Source organism: Rosa rugosa, chromosome 3 (assembly GCF_958449725.1).
Source record: "Rosa rugosa chromosome 3, drRosRugo1.1, whole genome shotgun sequence".
Lineage (NCBI taxonomy): Eukaryota > Viridiplantae > Streptophyta > Magnoliopsida > Rosales > Rosaceae > Rosa > Rosa rugosa.
In genome coordinates, this window is record NC_084822.1 from 33,168,141 (window position 1) to 33,188,688 (window position 20,548).

General features: G+C 45.3%; 2 protein-coding genes and 1 long non-coding RNA gene across 3 annotated transcripts; 1 reads left to right on the forward strand and 2 right to left on the reverse strand.

Moving 5' to 3' along the window:
* The first annotated feature begins 2,131 nt into the window (after positions 1-2,131).
* On the forward strand, positions 2,132-14,181 carry LOC133737590 (uncharacterized). The gene is made up of 5 exons (XM_062165119.1): positions 2,132-2,185; positions 2,255-2,335; positions 2,415-2,750; positions 2,799-3,022; positions 14,175-14,181. The coding sequence occupies exons 1-5, from the start codon at positions 2,132-2,134 to the stop codon at positions 14,179-14,181; spliced, it is 702 nt and encodes a 233-aa protein (XP_062021103.1).
* An 817-nt stretch (positions 14,182-14,998) lies between these two features.
* LOC133741140 (uncharacterized) lies at positions 14,999-18,576 on the reverse strand. Its single transcript, XR_009861645.1, has 4 exons — positions 18,413-18,576; positions 16,976-17,419; positions 16,745-16,785; positions 14,999-15,212 (listed from the first exon to the last, which is right to left on the reverse strand). It is a non-coding gene; the product is annotated as an uncharacterized LOC133741140 (long non-coding RNA).
* Positions 18,577-18,749: 173 nt separating this feature from the next.
* Positions 18,750-19,389, reverse strand: LOC133737591 (probable serine/threonine-protein kinase PBL19; the record flags this gene model as incomplete). The annotated part of the gene is made up of 2 exons (XM_062165120.1): positions 18,750-19,007; positions 19,210-19,389. Coding segments are annotated over 2 exons (411 nt in total), but the record flags the coding sequence as incomplete, so codon positions are not given.
* Between the last annotated feature and the right edge of the window lie 1,159 nt (positions 19,390-20,548).

Consider the following 20,548-nt stretch of genomic DNA (forward strand, 5'->3'; position numbering starts at 1 on the left):
TGTGCTAGATCCACTAAAGGATATTGCCAAAATTACTTTTGGGCTCAAACATTGCCCCCCAGGCCTCGAAATCAGGCCCATGAACATGTAACTGATTGAAGGGGACTAAAACGACGCGTTCAATGCTTGAAACGATGTCATTAATGAGGGTTGCGTCCTTTCGCTTGCAAAAACGCCTTTCTGTCGTATCGTTTCCCTCACAAAATCTCTTATTTAAATCCGCAGCCACTTCAGACCTGTCACATCAGAAACTCTTTTAGTCTCCTAAACCCAGAAACCCTCTTTTGCACACATCTTCATCCTTGAAACCCAGAAATGGCTCCCCCGAAAAAGATAGTTATCGATCAAGAAGAAGAACTGAATGAACAGGCCGCCCATTCTTGGGGAACCAACATTGGTGCCAGCCTGGTCCTCCAGACCATTATCCAGAGGCCTCTGCTCCTCAAACTCTCGAACAACCATGCCGGACTGGGTCCAACGCCGCGAGATTCTTTCCCGGCCGACGCCATCGCCTTCTATGGCTTACCTGTTCGTCGCCCCATTCCAATCCTCCGAAGGACTGCTGGGGATTTTACCAGTTGGAGTGCCCCTAATCATCGATCAAAGATAGGGCATTGGCCATCTTCTATCAGTGCGGCGGAGCTTTCCTGGTATCGTGAAGCGCGAGCTCGAGATCTGGCTCGCTGGAACGCAGCAGGTATCACCCATACGATCGATCTTTGTTTTTGTCTTCCGCGCGGTGGCAATCGTTCGCCACTCGCTGCCTTTCTCTGCTTTTGGAACACCGCCACCAACACCTTCGATTTTCGATTTGGCCAAATGAGTATCACTTTGTTGGATATCCTCACCATCACTGGCCTACCCATCGACGGCGAGCCCTATCTGCATGGCCAATTTGACTCTGATACTTTTACTTCCACCATGGCCCAACATGGTCGCAGCGCTCATAGCGGCTCCTATCCGCGGTGGTTGGCTTATTACCGCCAGGAGCACAATGCGACTGACGGGATTGCTTTCTTGGAGTACTGGCTCTGTAAGTTTATCTTCTGTACTTCCTCCTGTAAGCCTACTGGTGCCTGGACCTTTCTGGCGACGGCCCTCTACAACGGCCGCCGCGTGGGGTTAGGACAGCCAGTGCTGGGTGCCCTCTATCGCACTTTGTACCAGGCCACCATGCATCCCTTCGAGACAAGCATTTCTGGCCCTTTTTGGATTCTTGACTTCTGGATTCAAATTTACTTCCCATATTTTCGTCGCGACGACATCCCATTGCTTCCACCTAATGATCAACTCCTGGGACGATGGCTCAGTCGCGATGAAAGGTACATATCCCCTCCTTATTCTGAGTGCTTTACATACTTGTACCTTCTGCACGAGATGCCATACTGCGACTTAGTGCTGAGTAGAAGATTCCCGGCTCCGCTTGAACACGGATTTCTCCCTGGCGCCTCTCGCTACAGTGATCGTGCGCGCTTGGCTTTTCGCCGCGCAATTTCCTGTTCGGACATCCGGATTGCCGCTGACGAACTTAGTTACGAGCTCTACGCTCCCAACCACTTTGCTCGCCAACTTGGCTTTGTTCAATTAGTGCCATTCCCTCTGTATGATGCTTGGAACTACAACACCTCTTGGCGTAGACTTGGGCCTCTTTCTGGGCCTTCGCCAGCACAAAGCACACTCGCACTGGTTGATCTCCCTGACTGGGCTAAAGAGATTGACTCTATGGATGGGGCTGAGGAAGGATACGAGGCATGGTGGGCAGAAGTCTCTGTTAACTGCTGGAGGCAACAGCATGATGAGCTATTCGCTGCCATTTTCGGGGAACTGCGATACCCCTATACTGCTGACGTCGATTTACTTGCCCGCGTCCCTGAAGACGCTGCACAAGCTCCTCCTCCTGCCGCTGAGCCGGCTCCGCGACCCGCGCGAGCCCCACGTCAGGCCCAGGCTGGCATCGTAATCCGCGAACCCCCTCAAGCGGTAAATATCTTGACTCATGTTTTGTCCTTTGTTCATTTGCTCTTCCCTTTTAATTCAAATTTTGCCATTCCAGGGAGACGCGCCAGTTCCTGGCAGTCGCGCAGCCAACACTTCCCAAGCCCCTGGCCAGTCTGGGAAACAAAAGGCAGTAATGGCAGAGCCTGAAGACAGAGAATCCTCCTATGATGATGATGACTCGCAGACGGTAAGAATTTTCTGTTTGAGTAAATCATACTTCCTCCATGAATCAAACCTAATCTTCTGACCCCAACAGATCGCCGCCCTCTCGGCTCGGAAACGCAGTCGCTCTGATCCTCGAACTGACCTATGGGCAGAAGATGAACCAATCGCTCTGGTAAGACACAAGTACACTCAGTACTTGTTAGCAATTTCTTTTCATTCTATGCGACCAATGTAACAATCCTCATTTGCAGGTTCGCCACAGGTCCTCGAGACACACTGAAGGAGGATCTTCAGCTGCTGGCGAAGGCACATCTGCTTCCCAAGCCCAAGCGCCAACTATTGTGAACAACTCTCCACCTCCTGCGGGCGCTGCCAGTAGTACACAGTTATCCTTGATCCCAGTGCAGATCATAGATGATAGCTCGCCTGAGGCCGAAGATAGAGTACCGTTACTGGATGCACCTCGCGAGGAATCAAGCGACATACCCGTCCTGGAACAGATAGCGCCTGACTCTATTCCTATTTCCAACGAAGCTAACCCAAAGGCAATGCCAGCGGTCGTTGTGCGTGAGCCCCCAGCTGAGGAGGTATTTCCCTTAACCAATTAATTCATTATTACTTCCTGGCGTAAATAGTCTGACAATACCTTCCTTCAGAATCCAAATGCCTTCAACACTGAGGATGCTGTAGCTGAAGCTGTAGAGGCAGAGGCTGTTGAGCCCGCTCTTAATATGGTTGGTCAGGAACTTCCTCCCCCTGCCCCCCAAGTCGCTGAAGCCGGAGAATTGGCAGACCTTCCTGAACCAGTGCCAGAGGCAGCATCTGTCGCTGAGCCTCCAACTCCCTCCACTCTGGAAAGGTTAGCTCGCGTACTCGAAGTGACCCCTCCTGGGGTCGTAGATGAAGCTAGAGAAGGCCTTCGTCGCTTCCTGGGCCCTGATATCTTGATTCCTGGTGCGCCCGTGAGAGTCTTAGAATATCTGAGGGTACTTCTCCGTGAGGGAGCCATCACTGAAGATCAATTCCAAGAGGTCGATCAACTGCTGCAAAATCTTCCCCAAGGGCTCAATGATCGGGCAGTCGCGAACGCGCAGGCTAGGCAGACCGAGACACACTATCAGAACCTCACTCAGCACACAGAGACCGCGCGCGATTTCTTGGGTGACCAAGCTAATCTCATCAGGGAGCTGACGCTCGAAAGGAACCACTTGAGGTCCCAGATTCAGGCCTTTCAAGCCCGGTTAACTGACGTTACTACCAGGCTTATTCATGCGGAGCCTCAGCTAGAACAACCCCTCGCTGCCTTCGAGACGCTATCCCAGGAACTGGCTCAAGCTCGTGTGGCAGCCCAACAAGCCGCACGGGCTGCTGTGGATGCTAGTTTTCGCTTAGATGAACTTTTCCTTCGCCTGACCCGTGCAGGCCGCAGACTTTTGGGCCTCTAGAATTAAGCCCATGTTTCGTATGAACAATAATATTATTATTAACTTAATATTTAGCCCACATTGCTTGGCCCAAATACATATCAACCTAACTTCTCCAACTGTTCATCGCTTTAATTTGTTTTAATGCTTCTAAAACTGTTTGAAAAGATTGAAAAGATAATCTCGAAATGGAGCGGTTACCTCCTTGGAGACTGCCCCGCTTCCCACGCGCTTTCAATTATCTTCATTTCCGAGATCTTAGCATTTAACACCAATTGATACGCTCATTGATGGCAGTGAGAATATCACAACCTCCCATCGTACGGTCGAGGCCACTGAGACTGGCACTATAAATACCTGCACTCTGGAGAGACGATACACACAAATGAATATGGGTTTCCCAAAAATAGCATCACAATCTCTGCTTCTCTTCCTCCAGTTTCTACAATCTTCCCCTCACGATATCAGCCTTAGCCTCAAATCCCTAGGCCTTATGGCTTAACCTCAGGTCCAACCACATGTCTTTGGTCTCTGGAAGTCGCGGTGAAATCCACCGGTTTCATTTAGACTGAAGAACATGTGGTGCTCCCGAAGCGGCGGAACAAGATTCTGAGGGGTCCCCTCTCTCAGATTGCCCGCGCGGAGCAGGAGGAAGAAGGACGGAAGACCAATATGGGTCGCCTGTTCTTGCTCCGTAGCCTACCTCCAGGGTCTGACTGCGTGACTTATGTTTTTCCCCTGGAGGTAGATGTGGTTGTGAGTCGCATTCTCCGCGAAGACCATCTCCATCCCGGAGGATAATCCAACCAGAAAGGTTGCGATGGATTATTTCCTTGCTTTTCCGTCCGGTACAAATGGTAGCGGCTGCGACTCAGATCAGAGGAGGCATGTGGGTGAAGAGAGGAAGAGTATGAATGCCCGAGCACAGCCCCCTCGCTGCCACAAGATCCAGAAACTCTTAGTAGATCTGTAACTTTATAGTCTTTCTTCTGAGCCACTTCTGGCTTTGTAAACCGCAAATGTAATTATTTTGATCTGCACTTTGTACTGCTCTTGGCCGCAAAGCCACTTTCCGAATGAAAGTTTTTAACACTTTTGCAAATCAATGTATAAAATAAGGCCTCAGATATAGGCCATTACATGCATTCTTAACACCATAATGTCAAAGAAAAGAAAAATTGACAACAATAACCAGAAATTTAAAATTGTTTACCAAAAATAAAGCCTCAAATAAGGCCTGAACAAAAATAAAGCCTCAAATAAGGCCTGAATGTATAGAGTGTTGCCCCCCTAGTATTCGTAGGTGAAGCAAGTACAGGATACTAAGGCCACAGAATAGGCCTGAATATGGATGAAGCGAACCTGGGGAGACTAAGGTTGCCCCCCTGTCTGAGAAGAAGGTTGATCCAGGGGATCTTCAAACTCCCAAACACTAGGGTAGTATTTCTTCAGGAAACGCCCGTTAATGGGATTGCGATGGACGTCGCCGTCCAAATCTTTGAGGTGAAAAGCCCCGCGCTCCAGAATGCGGTGAACAACAAAGGGTCCTTCCCATCGCGGAGTCCATTTACCGCGACCGGTCAACTTCTCTCCAAAAGGCAGAACGGCCTTCCAAACAAGGTCCCCTTCCTTGTAACTGCGGCCACGCGTCCTCTTATCATACGCGCGGGCGATACGCTGTTTTTCCATTACTAAAGTGTCCAAAGCCGCTAAGCGCTGCGCGCTCAAGTCCTCATGCTCCTGCCACATTGCCTGAACATAATCTTCGCCAATCAGGTGATGCTGATCCTGGACGCGCAAGGATTGAACATTGAGTTCTAGGGGTAAGACGGCGTCATGCCCAAATATTAGTGCATAGGGTGTTGTAGCAGTAGGGTTCCTCTTGGAGGTGCGATAAGCCCAAAGAGTGTCATACAATGTGGTGTGCCACAACCGAGGATTTTCAGCAAGCATCTTCTTTATAATGGTGATAATAATTTTGTTACTGGCCTCTGCCTGACCATTGGACTGAGCATAGTATGGTGTACTGTGAACGAACTGGATGCCCAACTCGTTGACGAGCTTTTCAACCTCACCGCCCATGAACGCTGCCCCCCTGTCCGAGACAAGCACTTCAGGGATACCAAACCTGCAGATGATGTTCTGAAAGATAAATTGGCGAATAGTGGCACCGGAAGCCTCTTTCAAAGGCTCAGCTTCGACCCATTTGGTAAAGAAATCAGTGGCCACAATGATGAACTTGTGTTGGAGGGAAGAATGAGGGTGAATCATCCCAATCAAGTCCAATGCCCAGCCTCGTGCAGGCCAAGGCTTGATAATAGGCTGCATGGGAATATTGGGAACGTGTTGCACCGGACCATGTGCCTGGCACTCTTGACATCCTTTCGCGAACGTGATACAGTCCTTCAAAATGCTGGGCCAATAATACCCATGTCTGCGGATAAGCCAACGCATCTTAGGGCCCGCTTGATGGGCGCCACATACTCCGGCGTGGGCTTCACGCATCAAGCGCTTGGCCTCGCGTCCATAGACACATCGGAAGTCTATGCCATCTTCCCCTCGGCGTCGCAACTCGTCACCTCTGAGGAAATAATTCAAGGCAAGAAAACGAATCTTCCTGTCTGCTGTGGGATCTGGTTGCTTGAGGTAGTCAATCAGCGGAATGCGCCAATCGACGTCAATAGGCTCAAGAACCGCGACGACTGGATCATTCGGTGGGTCAGGCCGCGCGAGCCACGAAGGCAGTGTGCGGCGCTCGACTTTCAGAATGCGCTCGCGAACGCCATATTTCAATGTAATGCCTGTAGCCAATTGAGCGAGTTCATTGGCCGCAAAGTTGCGCTCACGAGGTATGTGCTCCAAATCCGCCTCATCGAATTGATCCAGAAGTTCAATGGTGCGATGCAAATAGGGTATAAGCAAAAGGCTTTCACACTTGTACTTTCCTTGGAGCTGGTTGATTATAAGCAAAGAATCGCCGTGTACTTGAACGTCCCTTACTCCCAACTCTAGCAGAACCTCTAGGCCAATGATAAGGGCCTCATACTCTGCTTGATTGTTTGTACATTTAAACTCCAACTGGAAAGAATAGGAAAAACGATCGCCCGCTGGATTCTCCAAAACAATTCCTGCCCCTGCTAACGTTTCCGTTCTTGAACCATCAAAGTATAGTATCCAGGGCTGCAAGGAGACTGTGGCTTGATACCGAATAGCGTATTCTGGGATGCGCGCTAAAGCTGGCCGAGTCGTTGTCACAGCTGCTATCTCCAACTCCTTCACTATGGGGATGTCCAAGGTAGGGTGGTGTGCTAGGAAGTCTGCGATAGCCTGTCCCTTTACTGCCTTTTGTGGCACGTACTGTAGCGAGAATTCAGATAAAGCCAACACCCATTTGCCAATACGGCCTCTCAGAATAGGCCGCGACAGCATGTATTTGACCAAGTCAGTCTGAGCGATGATGCAAGTGGTAAAGGATAACATGTAGTGGCGCAGCTTGCATGCTGAGAAATACAATGTGAGACACAACTTTTCCATCGGAGTGTATCTTGTCTCGCAGTCTGTGAGTGTTCTACTAAGATAGAATATGGCATGTTCGACACCGTCCTCATCGTCTTGGGCGAGCAGGCTGCCAATGGAGGCCTCAGCTGCTGAATTTATAGTTTTAATGGGAATCCAGCCCTAGGAGGAACGAGCACTGGTGGGCTCGCCAGGTAGGCCTTGATTTTATCAAAAGCCTCTTGGTGTTTATGCTCCCAGACGAACTCGCTCTGGCCCTGTAGCTTCAGCAGAGGAGAGAAAGGCTGGATCTTACCTGCAGAGTTAGAGATAAAGCGTCTCAAAAAGTTGATTTTACCGAGCAAACGCTGCAGCTCTTTCTTCGTGCGTGGCGGAGATGCGTTGATGACTGCGCTCGCTTTGTCTTCAGGGACCTCAATTCCCCTCTGATGGACAATGAACCCAAGAAAGTCTCCTGCTTGAACCCCAAAAACGCACTTAGCGGGATTCATTTTAAGCTTATGCTGTCGCATGCGCTCAAATACTTTCCTGAGATCTATGATGTGATCCCCTCTTTTCTGAGATTTGACAACCACGTCATCAATGTAAACCTCCAAAATCTTTCCAAGGATGTCATGGAAGATTAGGTTCATGGCTCTTTGATAAGTCGCACCAGCGTTCTTCAGTCCAAAAGGCATAACCACATATTCAAAAACGCCCGCGAACCCAGGGCAACGGAACGCGGTTTTGTGTCTGTCCTCTTCTACGACCGGAATCTGGTGATATCCTGCAGTGCCGTCCATGAAGGACAATAATTCATGTCGCGCAACGGCGTCTACCAACATATCCGCGACCGGCATGGGGTAGACATCCTTAGGTGTAGCAGTATTAAGGTCTCTATAGTCTACGCAGACCCTCATCTTGCCATTCTTCTTGCGAACAGGCACTATATTAGATAGCCACTGATTGTATTTGGCCACCCTGATAATGCCTGATTTATGCATTTTTTCAACCTCCTCTTTGACGAGGATTTGAGTTTCTGAATTCATTCTTCGCGGTTCTTATTTCACAGGCCTCTTGTCAGCGAGTGTTGGTAGCTGGTGGCAAACCAAGTCCGGTGACAGGCCGGGCATATCCTCGTACTTTTCCGCAAAGCAGTCTTTGAATTCTAGCAATAAGTCGATAAGACTCTGTTTCTCGCTAGGCTCTAGGTAAGCGCTGATAGCCACTTCCATAGGCTCATCTGCTGTCCCGAGATTGACTTTCTCGGTAGGGTCTCTGACTTTGGGAGGCGTGTCGTCCAGCGCCGCCGGAGCGAGCTGAATTTCCACCTCATCCTCTTGTTCCTGATCAGAGAGTTCTTCTTCAACGATTTCCAAAGTCGCGATTCGCTCATAGGCCTCTTTTTCCACTAGATATGATGATAATCTTTCGTACAGCGAGTGGAGAGCCTCTATCCCTTCCTCTGGAAGGTCGTAATCCATTAATCGTTTAAGGGTTTAGGCACAGCGTGGCCAGGCCTTTCCAAGCCTTCTTTTGCGAGCGTAAGCCCCCACTGTGCCAGTTCAGAGGCCGTCACCCCTGTAGGGCGGCCTTTGTTATCGAGGCCACTGACTTGCAATGGAGCGATAGGCTCCAAATAGTACCTGGCATCGACATAGTTTGCAGAAACTGGGAATGGACGAGGATCCGCTTTGATCACCTCAGCTTTATCTGTCTCCCTATTCCACATAATAAGTTCCTGATGGAGGGTTGACGGAACACAGTAGCTCCGGTGAATCCAGTCCCTTCCCAGGATAGCGCTGTAGGCCGCATAGCAATCTGTCACAAAGAAAGCATAAATTCCCTCTGCTGGACCTACCTTGATACGCAAGAAAAGTAATCCCAAGGTCTTTGTTACAGTCCCCGCAAAGTTCTTGAGTGTGAGAGACGTTGACTGGATCTTCTCCTTCTTGATTCCAAGCAAGTGCATGGTCCTAGTAGTAATGACATTAACAGCATCTCCCGTATCAACCATGATCTTGCTAACTTTGGTACCGCCAACTTCTGCCGTGATGTATAAAGGTCTCATGTGCTGGACCATAGCAGGCGTTGGCCGAGAGAAGCTCATGAAGAGTTCTTTACTGTTGGCGTCCTCTGTTTCCAGAAAGACAGTCTCTTCTACCGGTGTTGTGACCGCTGACGTGATCTGTAGGGGCTTTGTATTACATTCCTCAGCTTCTACGCATTCCTGAGCAGCGACCGGTATTGCATACCGCGCTGGGAGCACATAAACCATATTGCAGGACGTATCTAATTCACCTATGTCGTCCTCCAGGTTGAGCTTGGGTTCGTTGACAGGGATAACCGTGTTGAACTGTTTAGCCAATCTGTCGACTAAAGATTCCTCAGTGAGGCCTTTTACCTCGCACTGCTCATGCTCCTGAACCACGGGAGTTTTTTCAGGGGAAACTGATTTTGGTTCCCTAGCAAAATCCGCCTCTAGGGGAGCAACTACTACATTCTGGACTTTCTTAGGTCTCCACTGTAAAGTGTCGGTAGTCCTATCCTTGCCCCCCAGTCTCTCGAAAACTGAGGATTTGGCTTCTGGTTCATTGCGAAACAAACGGCGCCTAACGTGTGGTCGCCTGGACGGCGAGCTCTCCTTTCTGGCTGGCGGAAGTGTGCTCTCCTTGGTAATTCTGCAAAAAACACTGGGCTTAGAAGCCCCTGTCGCTGAGCTCGCTTGCTTTCGCAAACTGCAAGGGGCCACTAATGGCTTGGCAGCAAGTGCTTCCATCTCCTTCTGATACTGCTCAGGTGATTTGACCAATTGTGAAGGTTTGATCAGGCCCTGGTCTAAAGCCTCGAGCGCGCGCTTGGCTTCCCCAAACCTGCGCTGCAGTTTTCGCTTCTTGGAAGGACTTATCTCCACTGCCTTCCCCTTCTCCCTGGTGTACCACTTCCCTTCCTTGATGGTAGCGGTTGAAGCAGGTGGTATGTAGGGTTTTGTCAGAACGTCTTTGTGCTTGTTTGCAGCCTTCTCCTCTGTCTGCTGATCAACCGTAGCTGCCCTCAGCTTCTTAAACAGATTGGAGTCCTTTGTAGGTGACCCCATTTCCTCCCTTTCTCTCGGGCTGGAAGGTTGATAGTTTCGCGATGGCGAGACCCACTTGATGGGCGGGAGAGAGCCAAAATGGAATGTCTGCTCGTCCTCTTCGTGCGACACTTGGATGCCACACTCTTCTTTGCATCGCGAGCATAACACTACGGGTGAGGCTTGACCAAATGGTTTAGCCTTCTTCTGGGCAGGGGCCTCGTTAAGCTCTGCCTCTCGCCCCTTTGTGTTCAAATCCAGGGTTGGTTTCCTCTGGCTCTGCTTGGTCCAGTTCACATCGACCATGTTGATCCCAGTATCAGGAAAAGGGTTTAGGTCAACAAGCGCTGCTGCAGTTACTGGAGCTTCCACTTGAAGACTACCGTTATTGAGCCATACCTGAATCTGGTCCTTGAGCTTCACACAGTCAGCTGTATTATGGTTCCACAAGTTATGGAATTTACAATATTTCTTTCCTTTCAGCTGATCTGGTCGAGGGAAAGGTCCAAAGTCGGTCTTCACCAACTTCGCGGCGATCATCTCATCTAGAATCTCGTGTGCCTTGTTGGCATCATATGTGTACGCCGCGAACTCAGGTTTAGTGAAGGCCATCGATTTGAGCTTGACAGGTTCCTTGGAGATTTTCAGTTGCTTCAAGGTTGGATTCTTTCTCCCAGTCAGCTCATCAGCAGCAATGTCATTATCCTCTTCTTCATCTTCTTCCGGCAACAGCTCTTCTTCATGATGATGGTAATAAGGGTCATAGGTAGCTGGTTGGTAATGTATGGCTGCAACTGTGCGATGCTTGCCTGGCACGTATGTCCCCTTGGACGCATTCTTTCTCGCATCAGTCTCTCTAAGAAGATGTTCAAAGCTGCCTACATCTGTGATAAGCTCTCCCATTGACTGGATCATGCTACCGTGTTGCTTCTTTCGCTGGCGGGGTTCCAATCCCTTGATCGCCAACTTGATCAATTCTTTCTCAGGCAGGACCACGTTCAGTTTGGCCTTCTGAATCTGGAAGCGTTGAAGGTATGCGACAGCGGATTCCGTGGGCTGTTGGGCCATCTGGGTGAGAGAAGCCAAGTCTACCTCAGGTTCTGTGGCCCCAAAAGTTTCTCGGAAGAGCTTTTCCATTGCAGGCCAATCTGCCACAGTCCCTGGTCGCAGTTTGGAGAACCACCTAAAGGCAGCCCCTGATAGAGAAGTGCCAAAGATCCTGCACTTGAGGATGTCATCATTCTGGTACTGGCCGCATTGTACCCTGAATCTGGCCAGATGAGTTGCCGCATTCTCGGTATCCTCCCCTGAAAAAGTAGCAAATATGATGTTTTTATAACCCCTAGGGAAGGGCGCGAGCATTATGTGCGGTGGGAAAGGTCCCTCATAGACCCCATCCATCTGGGCCCTAGGATTAGCCAGTCTGATCATCTCCTCTACCTCATCTCGTCTCACATATTCTGGACCCGGAGGAGGAGGAGGTGGTATTGCCATTGTATGGCGAACAGCCTGTACAGGTATTGTTTGGTTTACAGCCGATGTCCCTTCTCCTATCTGCACAACACGGGTTGTAGCTGGTTGTTGCAGAGTCACTGCTGGCATAGGCATCTCTTTTGCCAGAGCTGTTATCTTGACCGGGTTACCAGCCCGGTCAATCCCATAATAGCTTCCTGGCAGCTCTTGGTATACATTCTCTGCCCCATCGCTGTCGTACTGAACGAACACAGCGGGGTCGGACGAAGTTTCAGTACCTTTCGATGCCTGCTGCTTCTGTCTGGCGGTTTGTCCACCTGACAATGTGGTTTTTTCCTTGCTGCCGCCAATAACCAAGGCTTGTTCCTTGCCTCTCAATTGCGTGGTAGCAATGGTCGCAGCAGGTGTAGCGGTACTGCTGCTAACCTTTTCCCGCTGATTTGGCGGCACATATTTGCCTGAACCAGATGGTTGGCCAAGGGAACCAAGGATAGCGTTAGGATCCCCTAACGTCTTATTCAACACTTCTATAGCTTGGTTCAACTCAGCTCTTTGCATGGCCACCTCAGTTGCGAGGGTTGCTCCCTCTTTGCGAAGACCTGCCATATCTGATGCTGTTTGCTTGGTATGATTCGCAAGAGCATCAATGATCTTTTTCTGCTGCCGATCCTGAGCATCTGCGATGCTTATAGCTTGAGCCTTTAATGCACTCTCAGTTTGCGACATCAGTTGCTCAGTTTCCACAGCCTGTTGAGAAATACGCTGGTTTATTTCGCGTAAGATCCTATCTGTTTTCGCGTTTTCCCTTTTCAGATCAGCAGCCAGCTTCTTACGATGGTTTTCAATGTTTTCTGAGATGATCGCGCATGCAACCTCGACGGTCGCTCCCTCTGGAATAGGCTTCTCAACGAAATCCTCTGATTCTTCACTCCCCACCGTATTGGAGACAGGGGTAGCGACAGGCTCACTGGCCTGATTAGTAATGACAGTTTGACCCTCAGTAGCGGTCGAGTGACTCTCTCCCTGTTCAGTTGACATATCGGAGGATTGGGGATGAAGAGAGAATCTTTGAATCACTTGTTCTTCAGACAGACCACGACAATCCGCGCGAGGATGCGGTTTGTAACTGGAGGTCTTGTGTTTTGAGCAGTTAGCGTAGCCCTTTTTGTAAGGGTTTTCGCTTGACTTCCCAATGGCTAATCGTTCACGAAGAGATACTTAGTTGGTCCCACTGGGCGTGCCAAAATGTTTGGCGCAAAAACCAGTTGGCTCGCAAACTGTCTCTTTTGAGCGTGTGCGCAGGTGTGCCAGCACCGTGGGGTGCAGTCGTCGGGGTAGTCCATTGACCTGACTTCTTCTTCAAGCGTTTGTGGACGAGGAGAGCACCAACCTCGCCACAAGGTTCTTCTCTAGCCTTACGGATAAGGACTTTCTGCCTTACGGATAAGGACTTTGGGTGTGATCTCTTCGCGTCACCGAATCGATACTTAGTATTGCAGACTAAGCAGAGCAATCACTGGGAAGTTTGGAGAAAGCACAGGTTGCGCTAAAGCGTGACTTTAGCTTCGCTGGGTTGCGAGGGCGTTACCCTTGCTTCGCTGGTAGTAACGGTGGCGGTTGCGCTCGCAGTCGGCTCCTGGGGAGACTGGGACTGGAAGTACGGTCGCCGGGTTGGTCTGGTGATGCTGACAGTCGGCTCTTGGAGAGACTGGGACTGGCGCACGGTCACCGGGTTTCAACGAGGTTGAAGGTTTGCTCCGGGGAGGCTTTGTAATCGCTAGGATTGATTGATTTGAGAGAGGTCCTTTATTCGTCCTTGAAACCTGGTATATATACCTAGGGTTTCGACTGCTCCTTGTCGTAGAAGGATTATTGATTGAAGTTTCCTAATCAATCTCTGCTACCTGACTCCAATAAGGTTTCGTTTTCCTCATGGATTCCGGAATGGGCGAAGCTGTAACCCAAACCCCAGTAGGCTTATTTTTGGGCCGCAGGTATCGGCCCGCTGTGCTAGATCCACTAAAGGATATTGCCAAAATTACTTTTGGGCTCAAACACCCTCGTCGGTGCTTGAAGGGTAATTGGTAATTGGCAAACGCCTCCTAAGAATTCAACGATCAAACTTTTTCAAGAAGAAGCACTGCAATTATTCTAGAAACAAACGAACACAAATTGTGTGGTACTGATCTCTTGTATGCTAGAATGATTTTAGAAGAAATTTTTGATGGGAAGGATTTCCAAAATGAAAGATGGAATTGATATTTGTTTTATAGGAGTGAGATCGACAACCACTCTTCATGAAAGAACGTATCTGTTGATTTGAAGCAACAGATGCATTGTTTCATAATGAAACATTGTCTTAGTTCAATAGGACTCTTTCAACAGATATCTTATATGTAACTTCCTAATGACAACTACAAGGTATTTATCTTTTTATAATTTCCATTCAAATAACATTTAATTTTTAATAATCAAATATTAAATATTTAACAATCCCCCACATGAATGGAAATTCATAAATGAAATTTAAATGTGTAATGCAGATGCTAAAGAGAGTACGTTCGGTAAGATATCATATCAAGATAGGTAGCTTTTGGCCTTGAACCTTCCCTAGTGATGTACTATCGAGTTTACTAGCTAAATAGTGAATGCGTTGTCTTAAACTATTAAGCTATTCATGTAAACTAAGAAAATGGTAGTCACATAATATCTTTCCAAACACATTTGGTTCTACGGTTGTGTCCTTCCGGCCATGGACAATACCCGGTATTCATTAGTTCTTTAGGGAATCCAACCTTAAAGATTGTCATAGAAACGACCTCATTTCAGACTAATATACACTACTAAAAACAATTGCTTTTGCGACGGAAAAAACTTTTCGCGACGGAAAATTGAGCCTTTTGCGACGGAAATGTTGGCGTTGCAATAGGTGGCGTCACAAGATCCATTTGCGACGGTAAAATGCCGTCGCAAAAGATAATTGCGACGGTATTCTCTTGCCGTCGCATAAGTTATTATTTTGCGACGACGAATTGCTACGCAGGCTTCCGTCGCAAAAATTCCATCAGGGTAGCCCATGTAGAGGTATTTGCTACGGCTATGTTGCCGTCGCAATGTGTATATTTCCAAAATAACCGCCAAAATTAATGCTATGGTTAGTTTGCCGTCGCAAATATATTTATAAATTTTTATTAAAATATTTTGATAAATAGATAAAACTATATAATTTTATACCAATTGTGACGCTGAAATGGCTGTCGCAAACGCTAATTTTGTTTTATTATTATTATTTTTCCCTATTTCCACAAAATTAAACAAATAAATAATAATAGTTAAGAAATTAAATATCTGCAGAAATTAACATTAATTCATGAAAAATATAGTTAAACATATCCATTGAGTTATCGTACCATATTCAAATACAAACACTAAAATGAAAATAAATGTGTTGTCATTTCCAAGTATTGAAAGTTATAACCACACTTGAAATAAAACAACAATCACAAGTGCACCATTTTACTTTGTCATTTTGTGAGCTTTGCACTTGCTTTCATTTGCTTTGCTCTTTTTGCCATGAGAACCTGTAATATAAACATAGAAAAACCAATGTTACCTTAATGTCCCGTAAGCAAGATAGACAACAAAATGCACATATTCTTTCGTGATGGTGTCTCTACAAACAAAACAAAAAACATTAAGGCATTGATGGACCTCAATCAATAGTAACAATTATTGTAATGCACAAGGGTGTCGTTGTGTGTGCTTGTCTATCATATTCATGTCCACAAGATTCATCTTCTCGCAATGGGTAGCTAATACTTTACAAGCAATCTAATATTCATACTGTAAATTCAGAGAGCTAAGCTTTGGCATTGATGAGGAATAAGCCATAAGGGAGTTTCCTGCACTAAAAATACGGACAACCTCTAACCCGAGGGGCATACCACATAAAAGTCAAAACAGCGATACAACTACGAATATCTAAAGCAGAAAGTTTAACCAGTTTTCCATTTACAAATTCAACAGTTCTTTACCAGCCAAAAGGCCTAGACAATTGAACAAGGTTCGACTAATTCATACAATAAACTTTTTGAAAGGCTTAGTCAGTAAACACCTTACACAGTATGCATCAATACATGAACAAAACATAGAAACACAAAGTTCCAACTTCCCTGGGTACAAACAAGACATGGAAAAAGACCAAATTCTTATAATTTCTGACAATTTCGCAGCAAACGATTCAGCAGGGAAGTAATTAACAATAGAACAATACATACTAATTTCCAATAAAAATTTCGGAATTGTTAGTGCAATTAATGGCTGGAGCTCTATCTTTGTTTGAAAGCCATTAGTGCAATTGTTAAAACCTTACGTACGGCAAATACAAGTTCATCAATATCCTTCAGTTAAAACCAGAACAAATCACAAAGCGCAAAGTCACAAACAAATACATAATCAAACATTTGCAACACACAGAGAACCAAATTCCATGTAAAAGAACATAAAAAATCATAAATATAGACCTCGATAACTAGCCTTAAGCAACACAACTATTTGCAAGCAAGCCAATTATAAGTTTATAACTCCATGGTTATGAAAATGTCAAGCATCAACTAGAAATGCAATATGTAAGAGCAATATGAACAATTAAATCAGAGGAACATTTAAAACTCTGTGATGTCTAGTTCAATACACAGACAAACCAGAAGTTAAATGATTCAAATAGAAGTTCAAATCAAAACAGAAAATCAGAGGAACATTTAGAATTCTGGAACTTTCTCTATTACAGACCAAACTTGGAAAATTCACAAAACATTCACTTGATGTCGAAATGTAATGAAACCAGATCCTTTGCTAACTAACAGAAGTAAAACATATCAAAAATTCAGGTCATTTGGAGGTCAATAAGTCAGGAAAAAGAAATACCAAAGAAGGTTGTACTACAGGACAGTTTCTGCAGATTTCCAGCAAATTCACTCATCTTACTTGCTACTTGGTTCAAATTTATATAACCAGTGTATCCAGAGTTAATGATACCAGATAAATATGACATCTTATACATGTTCAAGATAAATATGACACAATCAATCAAAGAAGTCAACTTGGCGTTTACCTATTTCAGCTAGAGGCAGAGGTGAATTCTTATATCAGCACCTGTTTTGTGTACATATACACAAAGAAAACATGGAATGAACTTCAGTTATAAGGAGCCAATATGAAAAATTCACAGAGACATACAGAAGCATGCTCCAGAACCTACAGCAATAACAAAGCGCACATCCACAATGGAACAAAAACTACTTGTGATAGCTGTTAACTTTGAAACTCAGAAAAATAGAAGTACCTTAGAACTACTTGTGATGCTACGAGTGTGATTCATGCAAGGCAGCTGTGCTTGGAATTATCAAAAGGGACCGACACAAGCTCTCTGTCCTCAACATTTTGATGCTTGTTGTCCTCCTTCGATTATTTTCCATTGGATGATGTGCTTTTCGAAAAAGGAGCTCTCTGTCCTCAACATTCTGATGCTTATTGTCCTTGTTGGAATATATTCCTTTGGATGGTGTGCTCTCCAAACTAGTTTCATGTTCCAATAGGTTTGGGAGGTGTGCTTGTTGGAGTTGTTTTGGGGGGCTTTCGACACACAGTAATGATGTCTAGTTCTACTCGGCATGCGGAGTTGCTGGCTTTGCTTCTAGGAGTGCCAAACATGTTGTATTCCACTTTCAAAGAGTGAAGTTCCATACTTTGTTGTCAGTACTTCCAAGATAGTTTAATGCACTCCATGCTACTAGATTTAGGGGCATTAAAGTTTTGTCACGATGAAGGAAGATATCACTGCCAATAGAGGTACTAATTTGAATAGGTGCAAGTGAGAAAACAAATGTATACCAGTACACATATTGGAAGTAAAAGTAAGCTTATAGGCATCAGGTATATAAGCTTATAGGCAATATCAATTATCTCAAAAGTAAAAGATTAGCACCTTCTTCACATAATAATGTGAAATGTGAACACCAAGTAACTAATAAACTTAACTGATATATTAGGTAGTGACTTAGAAAAAGATATTACAGATTAAGACAGCTATGTTTTAGTGAATTCATGCATAACTCACAAGGTAAGCCTTCAGAAATAGTTCAGAGTAGTGATGTGACTCAATAAACTGCTCAAGGTTTCATTCCGGTCAATGTCTGGGTTACTCTCAAGCACCTCAAGATAACTGCCAAGGAACTTCTGACCAGAAACCAAAACGGAAAAGAAAACCTAACCTAAACTACTCCGATTTCAATGAAATTTCATAGACACTAAGCTAACACACTAATCTGGATACTGGTAAATTTTTAGGGATTTTGGAGATCATTTGCTATGCTAATTAATTAAAAGAAAACAGAGGATAGAAAACTGCGAAAACAGAAACTAAAGAAATAAACAAGAAAAACTCCAATTGCACTATAACACTGGCCATTTGTTCTAAGTGGAGGAACTTTACTTTCAGCTAAACAAGGCCATTTGTTCTATGGCTGATTCCTATACCAACGAAATGACCCAATACAATGTGAAACGTGAGAAGATTGAACTGTCCCAATTTGTAAGGAGTAAGGAATTGAAAATATATAGCAATTCTAACTCAACAACGTACAACAATTCAGACATCCTAATCAATAAACCCAGTCATAAAATTGATCACACTTCTTAGCAGATCAAGCTACCAAGACACCAAATCCTTAATCAATCCGTAAAATATCACAACCCATAAACAAATTACACTAGAAATTACCGAGGACGCAGAGAATCTCGGCGGTGCTTCCTCCGTCGCCGGAAACGTGAAGCACGTGGGGGAGTGAGTGGTCAAATTCTTGAGCTCCTCGACGACGCCGTTGCAGGCGGTCCTGCAGGAGAAGAAGAGGAGGAAGGCTGGGCGGCGGGGATAGGGCTGCGAGTGGAGAACTCGCAATTGAGCACAAAATTATTACGGCAAAGATTTTCCGTCGCAAATGATAAGGCTTAATCGCGACGGAACAATTTCCGTGGCAATAAGGTGTCAATTGCAACGACAACTGTTGCCGAAGTAAAAAGGCGAAACAATTGCAATTTTTTTTAGTAGTGAACTTGGCAATTTTCCGAGCTGCATTAATAGAATACTAGTCTCTCAGAAGCGGATCTATTATCATGCTGAATTTTTTACTGTCTGCAGGGTACTGTCTAACCCAATAAAGAAGCTTCTGCTCTGCTGTTGGCCGGTGTCTTTCTAAGACACGCCTCCCAGTGAAGATCTCATACAGCACCACACCAAAACTCCATAAGTCACTATGGATGGAAAGATGGCCAGTTTCAACATACTCTGGGGTAGCATATCCATAAGTCCCTACCACCTGATAACAAAAGCAAAGACAATATGAACCAGGGAAATGTTAAATAGAAGCAACGAATCAGAAAGGCGAATAATAACTAATACCAATTGTCCTCTCAATATTGCAATTCAAACAAGATTCTGCCAACCTCCAAATGAAGTTGACATTGAGTTCTAAAAGAACTTGGGCTATTAGTAAAATAAGTCATCTATTATCTACTTACTGCTGTCGATACATGAGTACGGTCACCCTTTGGCCCTTCTCTAGCAAGCCCGAAGTCTGAGAGTTTTGGCTTAAAGTCCTCATCCAAGAGCACGTTGGAGGATTTGAAATCTCGATATATATCACCTATTGAAACAATGCAACAAAAAAGGTTCAACAAAGTATATAAAAATTCTTGTCTTCAAACAAATAAAGAGTTACCATGCGAGGTAAGCCATTATCTACCATCCTTAAATACACTCCTTAGCATTTGGATATTGATAGCCAGAAGCAAAAATAGAAGATGACTTTTGTTTCAACCTCACAAGCAGAGCTGAACCAAATCTATGATGTAGTATCCTAACATTAAAATTAAAGCTAGCAAAGAAAGCATTTTTAAGTAGCGAGAATTTAAAATTTTCCCCTTAATTGACTTTCAGCTTCAGCAATGGAAGAACAAGATCAGTGGACTAGTGTGTTGAAGTAAACAGGGGGTACCTATTAACATGCAGAAATTACATAATGATTACACAATGATAACTTAGTTCATGCTTCTTTTATATTATTTCCAAGTTTTATGTCCAAATTCAATTAGTACTAGACAGCAAAGAAGAGTGCAATGTCATTCAAAGGTTTTGAACTCAAGAACTCTTTTACCATGTGACACAACCATAGGGTCCCAACAGCTAAAGCTTTTAGAGAACATAATACATCAAGATAATGGACAGTTACTGAAGTGACAGTGTCCACCAACGTATGTAACTGAAGGCAATTATATTAGTAGCGGATACAATTTAAGTTCCAAAACGAGAGATGCCACTATAAATGCAGCAAACAAGTAAAAGATGTATAACGTAATAAGTAGTTGCTACATTCCAATCATTAGTTATGGTTCAAAGATGTATAACGTAACAAGTAGTTGCTACATTCCAATCATTAGTTATGGTTCTAATACTACACTATCATAAGCAGGTCACACTGATTTGGTGTTCCATTGGTCAAAATAACATATATGAGTCACATGTTCACATGATATGGTAGTTCTACATTCCAAACAAACTGAAAGGAAATATGTGGTCAAACATAGGTCAAATAAATGAAAACTATATTCACCTGGACTTCCAGTCCCTCGTGTAGATAAGCCAGTCCTTGAGCAGCACCAAGCATTATTTGTAACCTCATGATCCAAGGAAGAGGGTTCAAAGCCCTATTGAAAAGATGATCTTCTAAGCTCCTATTAGGCATATATTCATATACCAATAGCCGTTGGATCCCTCTTTCTCCATCTATAGAGCAATATCCTAGAAGCTTTACCAGATTTGGGTGATTTACCACACCAAGAAATTGAACCTCTGCTAGCC